General features: G+C 53.5%; 1 protein-coding gene across 3 annotated transcripts in view; it reads left to right on the top strand.

The window, feature by feature from the left end:
- BTBD9 (BTB domain containing 9) overlaps positions 1-18,121 on the top strand; it is a 427,542-nt gene that overhangs the window by 403,383 nt on the left and 6,038 nt on the right. For all 3 annotated transcript variants that reach the window (XM_034991363.1, XM_034991361.1, XM_034991362.1), the window contains exon 10: positions 1,854-1,932. In XM_034991363.1, the coding sequence (XP_034847254.1) occupies positions 1,854-1,932 (79 nt within the window). The remainder of the gene's footprint in view (positions 1-1,853; positions 1,933-18,121) is intronic.

Below are 18,121 nucleotides of genomic sequence, written 5' to 3'. Positions count from 1 at the left end.
TGCCTTGGGGTCCCTGCCGTGTTGTGGGGGGAGCAGGGGTTGGACCTCAGGAGGCATAATTTGGATCTGCCTGCACCTTCGGAGCCACGAGCATGTTGTTGAGGATCATGGGCTTGCAAGTGCCAAGTTTCACCTCCACATCCAGAAGCACTTGAAGATTTTCTGGAGAGGCGTGCAGCCAGAAATCTAAGAACACAATCTTCACCTCCACCACGGCCCAGCCCCTCTGCACCCCAGTCCTTTTTGTGAAGCTGACTTGAACATGATAGTTGTCATTGGCTGCTATCACTTGTCCTGGCCCTGTCTCCCTTTCCTAGGGGGCTGGTCTGAGACGCAGGCGGTGGCCCAGCCTTGGTGTGTGCCGTAGCTTCCCTTAGGAGAGGGGATGGGCGTCGGCTGCCCCACGCTGCATGGACCCCTCACTTGACCTGCCGGAGGAAGGACGCCCGTCTGTCAGCCACACAGCTTGGCTCAGAAGTGACGGGTAGGCCTGTGGGAGCCCAGGCCCAGGGCCAAAAGCCCCACAGGGCCTCCCTTATAGGCCTGCCCCAGCCCACAGGCTGCATCCCACCCCACAGATGCCCCAAGGGAGCTGTGTGGGTTTGGGAGCAAAACAGACCGAGAAAATGGGCCAAGAGTGCAGGCTCTAGGGATGGTCAGATGGCATCACCTTCATGTATGAATGATAGCATTTTTACAAAGAGAGTGATTTTTCTTATGCTATTTCCAGAAAACTGCTTTCAGAGGCAAGACTTTGCACACAGGATGGTAATGACTTTTTAATGACCTTAAGGGGCCTGGGTGTCCAGGCAGCAGTGAATCAATCTCAGTGGGAGGCTCACAGTGAGAGAGAAGCTGGAACACCTGAAACCAAAGGGGGAAAAACAAACCACAAACATATACATTTTCTTTGGTAGCATTACTTGGTAATTAGACAATTACAGGAAACAGCTTCCCAGCAGTTGGCATTTCCACTGTGTGAGCGGAGGAGGGACGGCAACAACTGTGAACTCCTCACATTTATTACAGAAAATATTATTGGAGTTTACAGTTGTGGGTGCCGTGCTCTCCTCCAGCGCATTCTGATGAGCTGTGAGCATTAAACCAAGAGCAGAGCTCCTCCTCTCCGGGGCTGTTTAGGGCCTGCTTGGCTGGGCTTTAAATGAGCTGGCTTTTGAGCCCACCCAGAGTCTGGCTGGTCCTGAGAGTAAGCCCTGGGGGGCTGGGGGATGCATTTGGAAGCAGGAAAGGGGAGGCGGAGGAGGCCTGTGAAAAAACCGCCTCTTCTTCCCCAGGTGCCATCCCCTGCCTGGGGCAGGGTTCAGACAGAAGAGCCTGGGGTTCACATGGCAATGGGTGACCCCCACTTCTCCCTCCCCTTGCCCTGCCCCACCCAGTCCACATTCCTGCCCTGGTTCAAAACTCTCGTCCCTGAACCCCCCACGCCTCTCAGACGCACGCCCACTCAGCCAACAGCCCCCTGAGGTAGGCCCATCTCACAGATGAGGAAATGTATTCGGTGAACCCCCACTGACCTTGTTCACTTTTCTCTTTGGCCACACTCGTGTCACAGTGTGAACTTGGACTGTACCTTGTGCCTGTTTATGGGGAGCTTTGTAAGAATCCCCGTTGCCTTCGCAGAAGGTAGCGCTCTGAATGGGGATCCTAGCTACTGACCGCCTCCCTCAGACACACATGAGGTGGAGCCTGTTCCATTCCCCCATCCATCCTACGTCACAGGCCTCCTGAGGACGGAGGACAGGAGCCCTCAGCATCTAGCTCCTCCCGCCTGCGCTGTTGGCCCGGTTAACTGTACCGTCTAACCAGGCACATGGTTGTGCTTCCCCTCACAGGTCCTGGCAGTCTGTAACTTTTGAAAGACAGCCCGCCTCCTTCATCCGAATCGTGGGAACACACAACACAGCAAATGAGGTAAGGGTCTCTGTTCGTGAGCAACACTGTGCTGGTTCATGATGGACAGGTAAATGCTACATCCCGAGCTAAGTGGAACTGTTCTCCCTGCTAATGGCCTGTTGTTCAGACAGCTTGGTACAGAAGAAAGTCCTGCTCTTGCACAGTAGAGATATCATTATCATTTTTGGATGTGTCTTCACTAGGAAATGAAAGCCAACTCCTATGGCCTTGCTTCCCCCCACCAGCCTCCCTATGGAATCGGTGACCACAGAGACCTTGAGAGGGCACATGCCCTGTCCTCAGAGTCTTCCACCCTCCCAGACGACAGCTATTTCAGAGGTCGCTTGGCCCTCTGAACATGGTGTTTAAGGAAACTCGGCCCCAGACAGTTGCTGGTTTTCTGTCTATCCTGTCCTATGCCAGGCTGCACAGAAATGCTTATGAATGGGCCTGTTCCTCCCCTGGCATCCAGGCCTGGATCATTCCAGGGGACCATGCTGTTTGTACTGTTCCTCCACTTTGGGATTGCATGAGGGAAGAGTGGGCTGGTTGTTTTGCCCCATTTTGAGCACCCACAGTCAGGGCAGCAGTCAGGTGCGGGCCTGAGCCTTGAACATTGCCATGCTATTTTCTCTGGAATGTAAATGGCCCCAGAGAAATGCACTGGGGTTCCTCTGGATCAGAAAACAGAGGACAGGAGGCGTCTGGGTGGCTCAGTCAGTTAAGCATCGATTCTTGATTTTGGCTCAGGTCATGGTCTTAGGGTCGTGGGATCGAGCCCCGAGTCAGACTCCACACTGGGCGTGAAGCCTGCTTAAGATTCTCTCTCTCCCTCTCCCTCTCCCTCTGCCCCTCTCCCTACTTGGTCTCATGCACGCTCTCTCTCTCTCAAATAAAATCTTTTTAAAATATTAAAAATAAATAAAGAAGAAAAAAAAAGAAAAAACAGTGCCCTTGGTGAATAGAGAAACCAGGACACCTGAGTGTGAGGGAGGGCACTATTAATAATTATACCGGGACAGCAAGTGTAAACCAGGACTGAGCTAGACATACCTGGACTGCCCTCCCCCGCACAGCATGGATTCCCAGTGGGCTTATGGAGGCACCTGGGCATTCACGCACACCACCTAAGGCGAGACTAGTGCCAATCAGCTGTAAGTTAACTACTTACCTTTCCTGTTCTTTGGGTGTTGAGTGAGCACTAACGGCGAGACAGTGGTATCTCGCGTTTGGCCACGCTGTTGACTTCATCTGCTTATCACGCCCTCGCTTTTTATGCAGTCGTGTGTGTTTAGTGTGAACCTCTGAAGGACTGCTGGTTAAAGACAGGAATCATAAGGAAGAGTAAGGCTGAAACTCAAGAGGGAAATGAAAGGCATCAGAATAGTAACCGCTCTGCAGTTTCACCTTAAGCTGCTCTCTCAGATCTGTCTGGGACTGGCTTCCTGGGCGTGTGACCAGGGCAGTTGCGTGGGGCTCCACACCCAGAGGGGGCTCTGTGCTTGGGGTTTAATGCTCACCAGCACCATCTTGAATTCTTCATAATTTTACCTATGAATTTGTTTTTATAAGGGCAGCCGCATGGGACAATGGCGCATTCACCAGAGGCTGGGAGCCTCAGCTCCCACACAGGCCCATCTCTGCCCCCTCTGGCCTTCCCAGGACAGGTTCTCAGCCACCCACCCCCTGGCCCCTGGTGCCTGGACCTGCCCAGCCTCCCCCTTCTAGCCTCCCCTTGACCACTGCCACCCTCCACTCCCTGTGGGGCCCAGCATGTTTGCAGGGAGGGTCCCGGTCTGGTATGAATCTCACCCGAGTCACAGGATAGGGCCCCGGGTGCCTGTGAGGGTCTGCCCTAGCCTTAGGAGTTCCCCTGACCGAGGGATTACAACATGAAGTAACAAAGGAAAACCCTGTGTCAGGTCAGGAGAGAAACTGTGGGAGGAAAGAAAAAGCTTTTTTCCTGCTTTTTGAATGAGAGGCTCTACATTTTCATTTTGTGCTGAGCCCTGCACATTAAATAGCTGGCCCGATTCATGCATTGTGTTTGTCAAATGAGAATTCTCCAGAACACGTCAAGGTGTTTCTGGTACTTCAAAACACATTTTAAAAAGTGAAAATATTGTGATAATTTATATTCATTTTGCCTTTTTATTCATTTAGAACAAAAATGATACATGCCTACAATGTGTTTCTTGCAGAGAAGAGCTGATAAACAGAAGCCTGAAACTTTCTCTCTTACCTCTTCATTTCACAAACCTGAAAATTATAAAAGTAAACAAATTGAGATTTTTTTTAAGGCACAAAATTAAAGAACTCTAAACATCAGGTCATAAAAAGCATTTTTTTTGATGAGGTAACAAAAGTAAATTTGAATCTGTATTTTAATATATATTTGAACCCCAAACCAAATATCATCATATTTTTAAACATTTTTTTCTTTTTTAAAAATTTTAATTCCAGTATAGTTAACATAAAGTGTTATATTAGTTTTAGGGGTACAATGTAGTGATTCAACAATTCCATACATTACTCAGCATATTTTTTAAATTTTGCCAATAAATCCCGATTTTTATGTGTTTATTATGTACCAAATTGGAAAACTATCTTTACATAATACTAAATCAAGGTAAATTGAATATTTTTCATTTTCAGTCACTTATTTCTTACCCAAGCAGTTCTGTCTTTAATTCCTCCATGGGATTCTGCAGTTAGGTATTTCAGCAGAAGGAATTCTAGGTCAGAGAGGGCCAAGGAGCCACTGGGGTGAGTCTGATGAGGGTCTCCCAGAGTTTAGCCCCAACCCTATCACCTCAATGACCACATGAAGAACCATTTCCCATTACAGAACCCTGAAGTTGGAGTGCAAGATTGTCTCTTTCTGGATGAGTTTCCTGAACTGTCTGGGCAGGGAGCTCTAACCCCACTGACCAGCCCGTTTGAATGGGTTGACTAGTAGGCCACTAATTAATCGGTGATCTGTTGCATTTGGCTTATGAGCAATTTGCTCAGCTGCCCTTACTGAGTCACTTACTGTTCAGGGAAGAAATCCTGAATGTGGTGTTGCCAACTGGGGAACGTCCTAAAGCATAAAGTAAATAATGAACGGAATCATAAGGCAAGACCCACAAACTGCCTTTCTCAGAGCACATGAGAAGACCCAGAAGTGCTGAGTCTCCCTGGGAATCCGGAATATAGCAAACTCTCAAAGAGAGCATTCTTTTCTGCAGCATGCTAGTTTCTGGGGCATCATTTTGGACAAAGCATCACCTATCTTAGAGAACAGTGGGAATGTATACACGTCGGTGTGGTGATGTTCAGAGGTGTGAGAGACAAGGTTGCACTAGGGGAAGAGGGGTGACTAAGGTTGCTCGAGCAGGAGTCCTGGGGGTAAGCAGCCCCGGAGGAGAGGTCGGATGGCCCAGACAGCCAGGGAAAGGAGGCTGGGGGCACAGTCAGGAAATGAAACCAGCTGGGGGGTCCAGGACAAGCCCCATCCCTTGTCCCATGGAAGCCCCGCTGTCAATGAGAATATTGGGGTCAGGGTGCTTCTTTCTCACAGGTGAGGGTCGTAGAGGGAGAAGCAGGGTTTCCTCAGCCTGTCACTGCTTGTTTGCCAAGTGACGTCAGGGACCTTCGTTTAGTCAGAGCCGGGACCTTTAGATACTGAGTGTTACCAAGGGCTTTTGGTAATTTCAAGAAGTGTAGATGGAATTGGTTTTTAGCATGTGTGGGTAACAGAAAGAGAAATGTGGGTGAGTCACTTTGCCCCATCCCCCACAGAAGACCGTTTTCTGCAGGTGCTGCCCCATCCAGAGAGGAGGTCAGGCAGGGGATGGCAGGGGGAGCATCGCTCAGAGGCGCCTGTGACTTGAGGAGCGTGGTGGGGGTGGGGTTGGCTGTTGGGACAGAAGGTGGGAAGCAGCCCGCACAGTGTGTCCTGGGGTGGGGGCTACTGGCAGCTGTGTTGCTGTGGGGCTGGAAACTACCCCGACCCCCACATCCCGCCCGCTGCTGGAATAGCAGAGCCCCCCGCCCCCACCAGAGCTAAACCAGCCCGGCATCCCTTGCGCAGTATAGACGTGTGTGTCCTGCCCCCGAGGCCAGGCCGTCCTGCGTGCGAGGCTGACACACATGGGCCAGCCGCGTGCTAATTTCCCCGCTTCCCGGCCACCGGGCTCTCAGGTGACAGCAGCCCCAGCCACGGCAGACGTTCACATTTCTTGATCACCTGTTTCCGCACGCTTCTGATTTCCTACAGCATTTCATCCCTGTCCTCTGGGGGGTGTCTGTCTGCTGCTGGCATCTGCCTCTCATCTTCCTTTGTGAGCGCCGCAGCGAGGAATTCATTTAATTTTTTAGCTACCTTTATGACCCCTGTCAATCAATTTCCCTACTGCTTACCTTACAGACCCCTCCCCTTCCATCAGTGACCTCCTGCCCCTCGTGTACTTGGCATCATCCTTGCCATTTATCTTAGCTCCCGAGAACATTCTCCTTTCGGTCCCCCCCAGCGTGTGCTTTGTCATCCTCTGCTCCATAATCTCCCCTGCGCCTGGCGTGCTTCTCGCATGGCTCGGGCCCCTCTCCTTTACCCTTGGACGCCTTTCCTGCACGTCTTCTGCGCACTCGCAGGGTCTCCTTTGTCTTCCTGTCACGCTTAGCACTAGATGGCAGACACGTGTCTTTCAGCACAGCCGCCCTCTCGTCCTCCTCTCCTTCAGTTGCTTCCATTTGTCTGCGTCTCCCCAGGGCCGGCAGCCAGAAAGGTACTCCTCAGCTGCTTCCTCGGGCATGTTATGCTGGTCTCAGTGCCAGGCTGGAGATGGCGTTCTCATTCCAGCGCAGTGGCCCATCTGCCTCAACCGCTGATCAGTTCCGAGTGCCCAGGAGGCAGACGTTGCTCCCCTCTCCAAGCCTCTCTTGTCTGAAAAAGGGTAGAACCGGGGCCCTGGGCATGGCACCACCCGCGTCCTGGCAGACCCAAAGCTACAGTGCTGGTGACTGTGGCCAAGCCGTGCCGGCTGGGATGCGGCGCCCCACGCAGACCCCTTCCTTCCCATTTCAGTAATGATCGTAGCAGAGCCGCGGACCCGCACACCTCTGTCCCCGGAAATCAGACGGGGTCCAAACGGGATCCGTCTGGGGAACCTCTGAAAAGCAGTCCGTGGATTAAAGGAAACAGAAGTTATACCTGGTCTTGGGGGGAGGGGGGTTTATGGCTTTTATGAAAGCCTGGGTTTGAGAGCAAGTTCTGGAGTGATTTTTCAGGAGGCATTGAGCTCAGGGACATAGCTAGACCCTGGGGGAACAAAAGGACTGTGGGAAAAACAAACTGTCTGCAAAGTAGAAAGACTGGAGTCCCGCTCACAAGAACCCACGCGAGAGCCTTTGCCGAGTCAGTAACCAAAGCTGCGGAGGGACTTGCCAGGCTGTTGGCTGCCCTCAGGGTTCCTTTTCACCCACTGCATGTATGTAGCTGAGGAGAGAGGCTGTGTCATATTTACCTGTGTGTCCCGGCACCTCGCATGGGCCCGGTGCGCTTACAGATGGAGTACCTGTTGGCAGAGGGAGCGAATGAACCGTTCGGTCTGTCCGTCCATCTCTCCCTCGTGCATCCTCAGCCACCGAAGACAAGGATTTAGTGCTACAGCTTCTCACCATCAAGAGCCCGTGGCACTCCAGAGGTAGACTTTGTGTAGCCACACTGAAGAGTTTCTGAAACCAGACACTTTTGTAAGTGGAAAGGTAAATATGCCACATACCTCCACATGTCCTGGTTGAAGCCCCTCACAGTAACGATTATTCTTATTGTAAATTATAATAGCAGCTCGTATTTACTGAGCACTTACTAGGTGCCAGGCCCTACTGCACGCCCTTGAGGCTAATGACACTATCTGATCGGCATATGTGAAGTAGATTCTACTCTCACCCATTTTTTAAAAATGAGGAGGCTCAGTACCAAGTGTTGGCGAGGATGAGGAACAGTGGACAGTTTGCATCCAGCATCATGGAAGTGTAAACTGAGGTGGTCCCTGAAGAGAAGAGTTCGGTAACATCTAAAGTTGAACATGTGCACGCCTACCCTAAGGCTAAGCATCTCATACCTGTGTCTATTCTCTAAAGAAGCTCTTACACACGTTCCAGATGCAAGAATGAAGATGCTCACAGCAGCACTGTTTATAGCAGACCCAAGCGGGACACCTCCCAGTCATCCGTGCAGGGACAATGGATAAGCCACGCATCGTCGGGCTGTGATCCACGGGATAAGTATCACAGCATGTCGAAGGAAAGAAGCCAGACACAGAAGAATACATATAGTAGGATTATATTCATAGGACATCAAAAACAGGCAAAAGTAAGCTATCACATTATAAGGATGTGGACACAGGTGGTAAAACTTTTCTTTAAAAAAAAGCAAAGGAATAATTATTATTAAAGCCTGAATTGTGGTTTCCTCAGGGTGGGGAAGCTTGGATCAGGAAGGGCTGGCCACGTGGAGGGACCAAGGGACACCGGCAGCATTCCTGGGTTCTTGACCCTAGAGGAGTCTATGAATAACTATATAGTTATTCAACGAGCTGCGCATTTGCATTTCATGCACTCTTTAGTGCATGGTTTTCCCAGTAAAAATATTTTAATCAAAAAGGAAAATTTGATGAGGAAACTAGAGCCGAGCGATGTTAAGTGTTTTGCCCAAGGTCACCCCGCCGGCAAGTGCCAGTCAGGATTTGAATCTGGGCAGTTGGTCTCTGAAAACATCCAGACTGCTCTGTCTCCCAAAAAGGCACATTAGATAATAGTAAAGCCACAGAAATGAGCCCAGCTCTGCCCAGCACAGTCAGACATGGTGAGCAGATGGCTCCCATGAGCACACTTCAGGTGCCAGCCTGCGCCAGGTCCAGGAGAGAAACCAAGGCAGGGCCCTGGCTGAGGGCTGGTAGCAGTCAGCCAGGTGAAGAGCAAGCCGTCTGGGCCAGAGCCGGCGTGCAGCGCAGGGAGGCCAATGGCACAGCTGACGTGGACGGAGGCAGGGCCCGGGGCCTGAGGAGGGGGTTCCTCATCTCTAAAATGGACCACATGAGCCTGGCCCTGGGGACTGGAGAGACATGGATGAGACTGGGCGGCGGAGGGTCGTGGGGGGTGGGCGGTGGCAGACTCCTCCGCGTGCTGGTGCAGGGAATAGCAAGCAGCTCGGGAGCTTGCCGCAGGAGGGTCGCCTGAGCCGGCGCCAGCAGGACAGAGTCTCCAAGTGGCTGCTTGAGCTGCCCTCCAGGACCACTCAGCGCGGAGCCTGGAGCGAGGCAGAATTTATTTACAGGCTTCTGTCAGGCCGGTGAGTGGCTGTGGGTCCCAGGGCCGTCCTCGTTCCCATAGCAACATGTGGCTCCAGTGAAGAAAAAAAAACACAAAAACAGGGAAAAGGACTCTTTTTGGTTTGGTTTGTTTTGTTTTTAAACAAAAAAACTCTATCATTATTTCCCAGACACCCCCACCAGGTCTGGTCACACCCTCGGTGGCTCCCCCGGGGTTTCCCCCTTGCAGCATCCTCTAGAGGCTGTGCTCTAAGCCCCCAAAGGCAGGTGTCCCTCCACACAGCCATAGGCTAGCTCTCCAGGCCAGAATTCCTGGTCGGTCAGCACCAGAACCGAAGCAAACATCCTGGGGGCCGAGACTCCGAGGGCTAACAGAGCAAATGGACCCATGAGCCTCTCCCTCAGAGAGTTCCTGACCTCAGACTGCCACTTCTGCCAGGGACGGGGAACCTGGCCATCTGGGGGGTGTCACATGGCAGTGATGGGGGAGGGAGGTGCCAAAATCAGACATGCTCAGAAGAGAAATAACCGGCACAAACCAGCCTTCCGGTGGCACCTGGATGCCCTGTGGGGCGTATGCAAGGCAGAGGTGGTATTTGCAGGGGCAGGACTGGGTATGGGCCAGGCACAAGGTAAGCACAGGAACAGGAGGCCTTGGCATGGACAGGTAAGCCAACCTGGCACCTGTGAGTTTACCTAACAGTACTGCAGAGGCTTTGCCCAGGTCCTCCACTACGCTGCACATCTTGAGGGCAGTGATGGTGTCCTGGTATCTTCGTGTCCCAGCACCCAGCCCCCTGTCCCCACACCGTAGCCCCTCCATAAATCAGACCGAGGGCCAGAGCTATAGTGCAGGGTTCTGAGGGAAATAAGCTCTCAGGAATCCCTCGTGACAACCTGCATCTGAGGGATGAGGAAGAACGGAAGATTGCACCAGGCTATAATCCCCATGACCTTGGAAAATGGCCAGGTGATGGCTGTGGGCAAGTCTGGAAGCATTTAGTTGCAAGAAACTCTAGGACACGGTGAAGGGGGAGGTTAAAGGTGAGCCATCCAGACAAAAATGTGGATTTAAGGACTACACTTTAGATCATGATTGAAGTCAGGTACCTCAGAAGTCAGGCTAAGAAGAAAGGGGTGGGGAGGGTCTAGAAGTAAGCTCTGAGACCTAGCCATAATGCACAGGCTAGCAAAGTAGGGGATGAGCCAAGGAAGAGAGAGGAGATTGGAAGGAAGGGAAGGCCTCACCACACTCATCGAGTGCAGTCCAGGAGACCCCAGCACTGGGACCAGCCTCACCCCCAACCAGCCCTGTGACCCCCGACAAGTCACTTTACTCCCTGGCTCTCAGGACACTTGTCTTCAAAATGAGAGTGATGGGTGGCTCAGTCAGTTAAGCATCTGCCTTTGGCTCAGGTCATGATCCCAGGGTCCTGGGATGGAGCCCCGCGTCGGGCTCCGGGCTCAGGGGGGAGTCTGCTTTTCTCTCTGCCCCTCCCCCTGCTCGTGCTCTCTCTCTCATTCTAAGAAATAAATAAGATCTTAAAAAAAAATGAGAGTGAATTCAGTCTTAAAGATTCCTTCCCAGTGAGACAGAAAAAGCAGGAAAATATTTAATTTGTAGCATAATTATAAAAGACAAACTGTTACAGGCGTCTCTTCTTAAATCTCGATTATGAAAGATTTGCTTGGGAAGAGAGGGGGAGGGTGGCACGGCAGTGAGCACAGGTCATCGTTCCAAACACTCCACAGTCCTTCTGCATATCGTGAGCAGCAGTAACTCTTGCACTAACCTACTGGCCTGGGGGAGGGTGTGCACAGAAGCTAAGCCGCCCCGCGGCGAGACAAAGGGAAACGTCGGGCTTGTGCGGATAATGATCTCGAGCGGTGTCCCACTGCCCAGTCCCACTACCCAGGATCTCCATGCAGCCAGAGGAAGTGAAGAACTGTCCCGGACAGTTGGGGCTACTCGAGCTGGCCTTCTAGGGCGAGGGGGCACAGGCAGGCTCCTAGATACCCCTCCAGCGGGAAGGGGGTCTTGGCAAGGCCATACCTACCAGGTTCTACCTGGGAACTGGAACATTTCCCTTGTTTTGTTTCTTAGTCTTTTTTTCAAAAAAAAAGATACCTCTAACACACTCCGGGGCCAAGATAATTACGATGAGAGAGTAAATCGTTCTCCCTGGAACTCTGGAGTGTGCACACAGAAAAAACAGTAACCAGGGATTGCAGGGCTGCCTGGAGTGATATGTATTGGAAAGGCTCTTTTTCCAGAACCTTCTAAGCCATAAAGTTCCAGGGATCTGTGGGAGCCCTGGCCTACGCGAATGTGGGAAAGTGGTATTGGAAAGTTCAAGAACTTGCCATACATAGGCAGTGTCACCAGGAATCGTACTCCTGTGCCTATTAGGATTAGATAGTTGTGCAAAAACGGTTTGGGCATCGTGTCACCCCGAAGCAATACTGAAAAAGTATTGTTCACAATCTGGAAATGTCTCCCGTTAAAAAAGGGTTTCTTAACTGAAAACCATGTTTTGGGCTGTTCGGATGAACATAGACAGAACTGTTGCTCATAAAAAAGGGTGTTTTGTTGGAGGCACTTGGACTTCAGTTTTAGAAGAACAAAAAGTGAAACATCCCAGCAGACTGCAGAGGGACGCTTAACCTGATCTCCCACGGTGGGTGTAAGAAAGACGTTCCTTGTCACCAGCGTCGGGATCCCTGAGCGCTCATTGAACGCGGCACGGGTGCAAGTGCCACTGCCGTGGACACGGGGAAAGCCGAGCAGGCAGTCTTCGGGGAGGCATTGCCCAGAAGCCGTGTCTTTGTGCCTGACTTATGGGCACATATCCCTGAGAGGCAGTTACCTATTTTATCAAGATATGTCACCTTGGAAATTTAAGTCGAAAGTCAGGAATCCTATTTGTACTGGCAGGCATGAGAGCAGTCTGGGAAAATTACTCAGGAGAAACCAGAAAAGCAAGGTAGAGCCATGGATCAACATTTATTAAATTTTCCCAATTTCTGCTACAGTTCACGGTGGACTCTTAGCGCAACCTGGGAAAATGAGCCGAGGCTTCCGTGTGTCTAAGCGCCTCGAAGCTCTGTCGAGCACACCGTCCTTGGGGAGCCCCCATAATGAAGGGCGGCACGGCCTGCGGCCGAGGGGCTTGCCCAAGCACAGGCCGGCGCGGCTGTGCACATCCCCTGCAGGTGGCTCCCTGAGAAAAGAACGCCCCAGACTCTCTCAAACGTGTCGAGAATTATGGCTCCCAGAGAGGAAAGGCAAAGTGATAATAAACAGCAGCTACAAAAAAGGACACCCGGATAGTGACTCAAGCTGTGTCGGATTCGTACACACGACTACATTCCAAATTAGCCGGCTCCTCTCGGGGGACAGATCCAGAGGCCACTGAAGCTGGTTCAGCGAAGGTGCCCCTTTGTGAGCAGTGGCAATCAAACAGGCTAATGGGATACCTGATTGCCGAAAAGGGGATGGGAGAATGGTGCGACGGCCGTGGTAATGGTTTTGCATAAATCAGTGGTGCGACTGCCCTGTATGCCTCATTCACTTTTGGTCACATCCTTTCCAAGGGGTATTGCAGTCTTGGGAAGGTTCGCGGGAAAGAAATGGAATGACACAAACTTCTGAGCAAAGAGAAACTCAGGACCTGGCTGTTCTCCCCTAGAGGGAGGCAGAGGAGCTTCAGGCTGCAGCCCCACAGGCGGACACTTCGGGGGGCAGCCCATGCCCCTGGGGGGTAGTGAGGACTCCCCGAGCCCTCAGCTACCTCCCCTGGTCTCCCTGTGAACAGAGCAGAGGCCCTGCCGCCTCTCTTCCCCAACAGGCTCACTTCCGAGCCCTGCTCGCAAGAACAGAGTCAGGTCCCCTCTCTGGGTGCCCAGGTGCCCAGTCTTGCACGAGATGATGGTGGTGAGGTGCGGGAGCCCAGAGCCTGGCTGGGTGTTGGCGTTGTGCTGCGTTGGGTTCGGGGCCGGCACGCTGTTCTACAGAGGGATGAGCAGGCTTAAGAGCTGCTCGGCCCTGAAGTTGAATCCCTCCACTCACTCCTGGGACCTTGGGCACACTGTTGCCTCCTCTGCAGGGAAGTAAACTCATACCAGCAGGGGCACCGTACAGCCACCCCCCACCCCCCACCCCCCACCCACCCCCACTCAGCGCCCTGGTCCATGTTTGTGCTCAGTGGGATGCCTTGAAGTTTAAAAAACAAAAACAGGGAAAGGATCTGAAGGCAAGGACAGGCCCTTGGAGGTTGGCTGAGCCTGGAGCCTGGGGCCCTGCTGCTGCCACCTTCTTAGCGAGGCAGGCTGCCATCTCTGTCCTCCCAGAGAATCCTTCCAGCCACTGCGGACCCTTTTCTTTCCTATGTCCATCTCACCATGTCTGTTCTCAAGTTCTGTTATTCTTCCTTTAAAAATGACTCTTTCCTGTTTATCCCAGATCACTGAAGTCTACCTCAGGGGGTTTCAGAGTTTAAGGGTTTCTTGTCCCTACCTTATTCCTTTAGACTCCCTCCACCCTTTAGACAGTTTTATTATTTGTATTCCTTTTGTAATATTTTTAATTGAATGCTTTTTTAAGAGCCTCCTCTGTCCGGAGCCTTTGGCCCCCTGCTCAGGTCTGGCCAGCCCCTCAGAGTGCTGCCCTGAGCCATGCCCCCCACTGCCACCCACCCCGTACCCCCCTGCTCTCTCCATCATCACCCTTGGCTGGAGAGCTCCCCTCTCCTGCTGCGTCAAGGGCTCCCTCCTCTGGCCTTTCCTGCTTGGCTGCCTCCAGCTTCCCGACCCAGCTCAGACATCTCCACCCCCAGGAAGCATTCATTCCCGACTCCCCCTTCGGCTGGCTGGGCACCCCTCTGTGCCCTCATGGCTCCCTGTAGGCCCAGAGCTCCTTGCTCGTCCACGAATGTGTCTGCTGTCCTGACCAGATGGTGCACCCTCTGAGGGACCAGGACCCACGTGGTCGGCAGGTGCCTTGTACGTGTTGTGGAGTAAATGAATGGATGCGCTCAGACCTCCTGACCTCCACACCCGTCACCCGATTCCTCCGGCCACTCCTCCCACACATGTGGGGCTCGCCCTGCCCTCTCTATGCCTGGCATCCAGAGGCACCCTTCCTTTCCCGACTTCCGCCTGCCCTTTGCCTGCTTGTTCTGACTCCCACTACACATTTTACCTCTTCATTGACTCCAGGCCTGACCCATCTTCCCATTTGTAACACATCCTTTTTCCCTTAGAACCATCAGCACACCGTTTGTGACTTCCTAAAAGCAACTGTTTCCTGTGTGTTGCCTTTGAATCTGGCAGAGCCTGCTTGGCTCTCCGGAGATGCTTAGGGAACCCACACTGAAGTTCAGTGGTCCTTCAGGGACACCCTTGGGCCCCAGACTGAAGCCCGGCTTGGAGGTGGCCCCGTCCCTCCTGTCTGGTCACCTGCATGCCCACCGCGGGGCCATAGCGGGGCTCAGTCAGGCAGCCAGCAGCCGGGCGGTCCACAGCCTCCTGTCTGCCCTAACTCAGACGGGGGGGGTGGGGCCCACCACAGGTGCCAGGGGAGCTGTGCCTAGGCTCTCTCAGGAGGGACAGCCCTAGCGGTACATGAAAACAGCCCGCAGAGATTCATGGGCACTATTGCTGGCTGTGTGGGGACTAACAGCCATTTGCACTATTATTTTAAAGCAGGTTGGTTAAATGGGCTAAAGACGGTTGTGCCGTTCACATCACCCAAGTTAGGGAAGAGAGAAATGCAGGCTGGAAGTGGGAATGACAGTGGGAAGGAGGGCAGTAAGAGGCAGGCCAGCGAGCATTTATTAGGTGCCCACTACAGACAGTCCTCCCAGGCCTTCCCAGTGCCGTGCAGAGCAGAAGCCCCCTGCCCCTCAGAGTAGGGACGCTGATGGGACCCTTTCCGAGATGAAAGGCACATTCTGAAGGGCCAGCCAATAGTGCCTGGCCCCACAGAGAGCTTTTTAAGTTTATTTTTCAATCCAGAATTGAAACAGTGATATGTTTATTCCTGTGCAAGGCCTGCGTGGGAGAAGGGACAACCATGCGTTGGTCCTTGAGTCCCAAGGTTGCTGAGATGGGTAGACAGAGGCAGGAGTGGGCCAGGCTTTGGGGGCAGGAGGCCTGAAGCCTCGCAGGGCCTGTGGGGCAAGAGCTTGCCCAGAAATTAAGGGCACAGAGAAGCTCGCAGGCGCACAGGGGTAGAAACCCCTTCCATACAGAGGGAAGGTAATGAGGACTGGGCAAGCATCAGTCAATGCACGGATGACCATCAGCCCCAGGGCCTGAGGAATAGTCTCCGGAGCTATGAGCCGAGAGCGCAGGCTGCAGGATTGCACAAATAACGGGCTAGAGAGCCTGATGGGGCAGGCTAAGGACTCAGGGTCAGAGATGGGGCAGGTGCAGTAAGGACAGGGTGTGCACATTTCCCTGTCAGACGGTGGAGACGTGGGCTCTGGGGACAGAGTGTCACCAGACTGGACTGGGAAAGAGAACAGGGTGTCTGTTGGCTTGCGAGAAGTTCCAGGGAGGGGCTTGAGAGAGGGTGCGGGTGGGGCTCCAGGCAGTGGAGGGGTGTTTTAGGGGGCTGGCCTGGTGTGCCCCCGACAGCCCCACCTGCGCTTAGAAAGAAGAGTGCTCATAAGGCCAGAGAGGCCGTCGCTAACCTGCCCGAAGATGGTCTTGTCACTTGAAAAGCTTAAAGAACATTAAACTGATGGAGAAGAAGAGATTAATAGCGGCCGCTCAGATGTCCAGGTTTGCCCTGCGTGGTGCAGGTCAGAGCTGATGGCCCAGACAGGTCAGAATCACAACAGCCCTCCCGTCGGGCTCTTGCCAGGTAAGCACCTGCAGATGGGCCCAAACAGGGAGATTTGCTCTAACGGCAGAAAGGAAGGGAAGAAAGGAAAAGGGAGGAGGATGGGGGTGACTTGGCACCGCGAGGCCCCCAGGAAGCACCATGGTGAGAACAGGGCCCCCTGAGCTTCAAGGAGAGAAATCCGCTCCCTCCAAGGAACCCGGCTCTGCCAAAACGAACAGGACAGACCTGAAGACACATGGCCTCCATTAGTCTTCATATTAGAGTTTGAGATGCGAAATTTAAAACAGCGGTAGATAAATGAATTGAGGTGGGAATACGGGGAAGATAGTGATGCAGGAAGGTAAGCAGGGAATTTATAATTTAACTATAATCTCACAGTTGCCATTACATGTCTTCTCCTCTGTGAACCGATTCTACAGTGGAAGGTTGTGTGTGTGTGTGCGCGGTGCGCCTGCTTGAGCCATGGTGGCCACAGAGCCCCTGGGACGAAGGAGGACAGTTCCCTGGCCCCCCACCCCCACCCCCTGCAACTGTCGGCCACAGCTGTGCCGCCCCCCTCAGCGAGAGGAGCCGGTGCCCACCAGCCCTGCCCTGCGTCCTGCCCGCTCCCAGGGCACCTGTGCCTACAGACAGGCCCTTATCCAGCAGCAGACTCGCCACACGGGCAGAATCGAAGCTGAGCGGCCCCTCTCGGCCAGTAGGCCGGCGGAAAAAAGGGAGCAGGGTGGGAATGGCCGCTGTCCTGGAAGCACTGGGTGGCCCGGGGTGGGGGGCGGGGGGGGCAGTGTGTCCCGCCCTCATGGGCCGGGAAGGTGCCATGCCCCTGGGCCACATGGCCTGCCTTTCGTGGCTGTCCGCGCAGGCTCCAGGCACCCACCAGCCAGTGCAAATATCACTACAAACCAGGCACACTCAGCATTTGTACCCAAGTTCACCGAGAGCTTTGCCAGTTTCACCATCTTACTTCTTTAGCAGAAGCCTGGAGACGAAAGGGAGAAAGCCGGGGATTAGGTAGTACCGTTTGGGGAGCCAGGGCCCTACCAGCTGTCTGTCCAGGAGGCTCTGGTCCAGCAGCTGGGCTTCTGCCCAGCGGTCCCCCCGCCACACCCCCAGCCTCCATCCCTCCAGTCCAGCACACCGGTCTGTTTAAAACTCTTGAGCCATCGGGCCCCTCAGGAAGTGGAACTCACCCCTAAACCCCATTCCAGCTGAGGCTTTCAGCCTCCCCATCACTGCCCCTGCCTCTTCCTGGGATCCGCTACCGCCAGGCCCCTCTTCACACGCCTCCCTTGCCCCAGTGAGCCTGTGCGGCCCTTCCTGCGCACCCCCCACCCCCGGCCACCTGGGCTCCAGCCTCCTGTGCCGGCTCATCCCAGAAGTTTGGGAGCCCTCCGGATTTGTCCCACTTTGCTGAACTTCACCTCTAACAAGTAGCCAGGGTGGATGTGTGTTTCTCCTGAATCACCTCACGGACCGTAGCTCCTCCCCTTGGCCTCTGTGACCTCCCACCCAAAGCTCTCACCCCTTGTTGAGGACAACACCGTTGGCCCGGAGCTGACCACACTGTCCTCCATCTGCAGGCCGCCCTGCCCTCATGGCCGGATGAATCTCCCCAAACATCCCTGCACCTCATCAGCGGCCTGTGCACTTTTGAGGCCAGAGTCTTTGTTGTTGGAGCTGATGTGCAGGCTCGGCCCCGCGGGAAGTGCCCAGTCGGTGTTCATGGGATGAGCAGGTTCTGGAGTGTTCCTCCGCAGAGGCCTTCGCCAGCTCCACTGACTTGGATCTTTCCCTCAGACACCAGTGGGCTCTTTCCTCCTGAGGTCTTCACCCATGTTGTTAACCTGCCTGGAACACTTCTAACCCCGAAATGCCCCTCCTTCCTCTAGGCTGTGCCTATTAACTTTTAAAAGCACTCCCTTGAGGGCTTAGAGTCTCCTAAGGGCAGCGGCAGTGGCCTTCAAGGTTTTGCTGGTCCCTTGAAAGAACTTGGGAAAGAAGTATAAGTAATTCTTTGAACATTTAAGGTTGAAAAGTAAAA

This window comes from Mirounga leonina, unplaced genomic scaffold (genome assembly GCF_011800145.1).
Source record: "Mirounga leonina isolate KUSES-001 unplaced genomic scaffold, KU_Mleo_1.0 Mir_53, whole genome shotgun sequence".
Classification (NCBI taxonomy): Eukaryota; Metazoa; Chordata; class Mammalia; order Carnivora; family Phocidae; genus Mirounga; species Mirounga leonina.
Note: the sequence above shows the minus strand (reverse complement) of the source record. Positions and strands in the feature narration are given on the sequence as shown.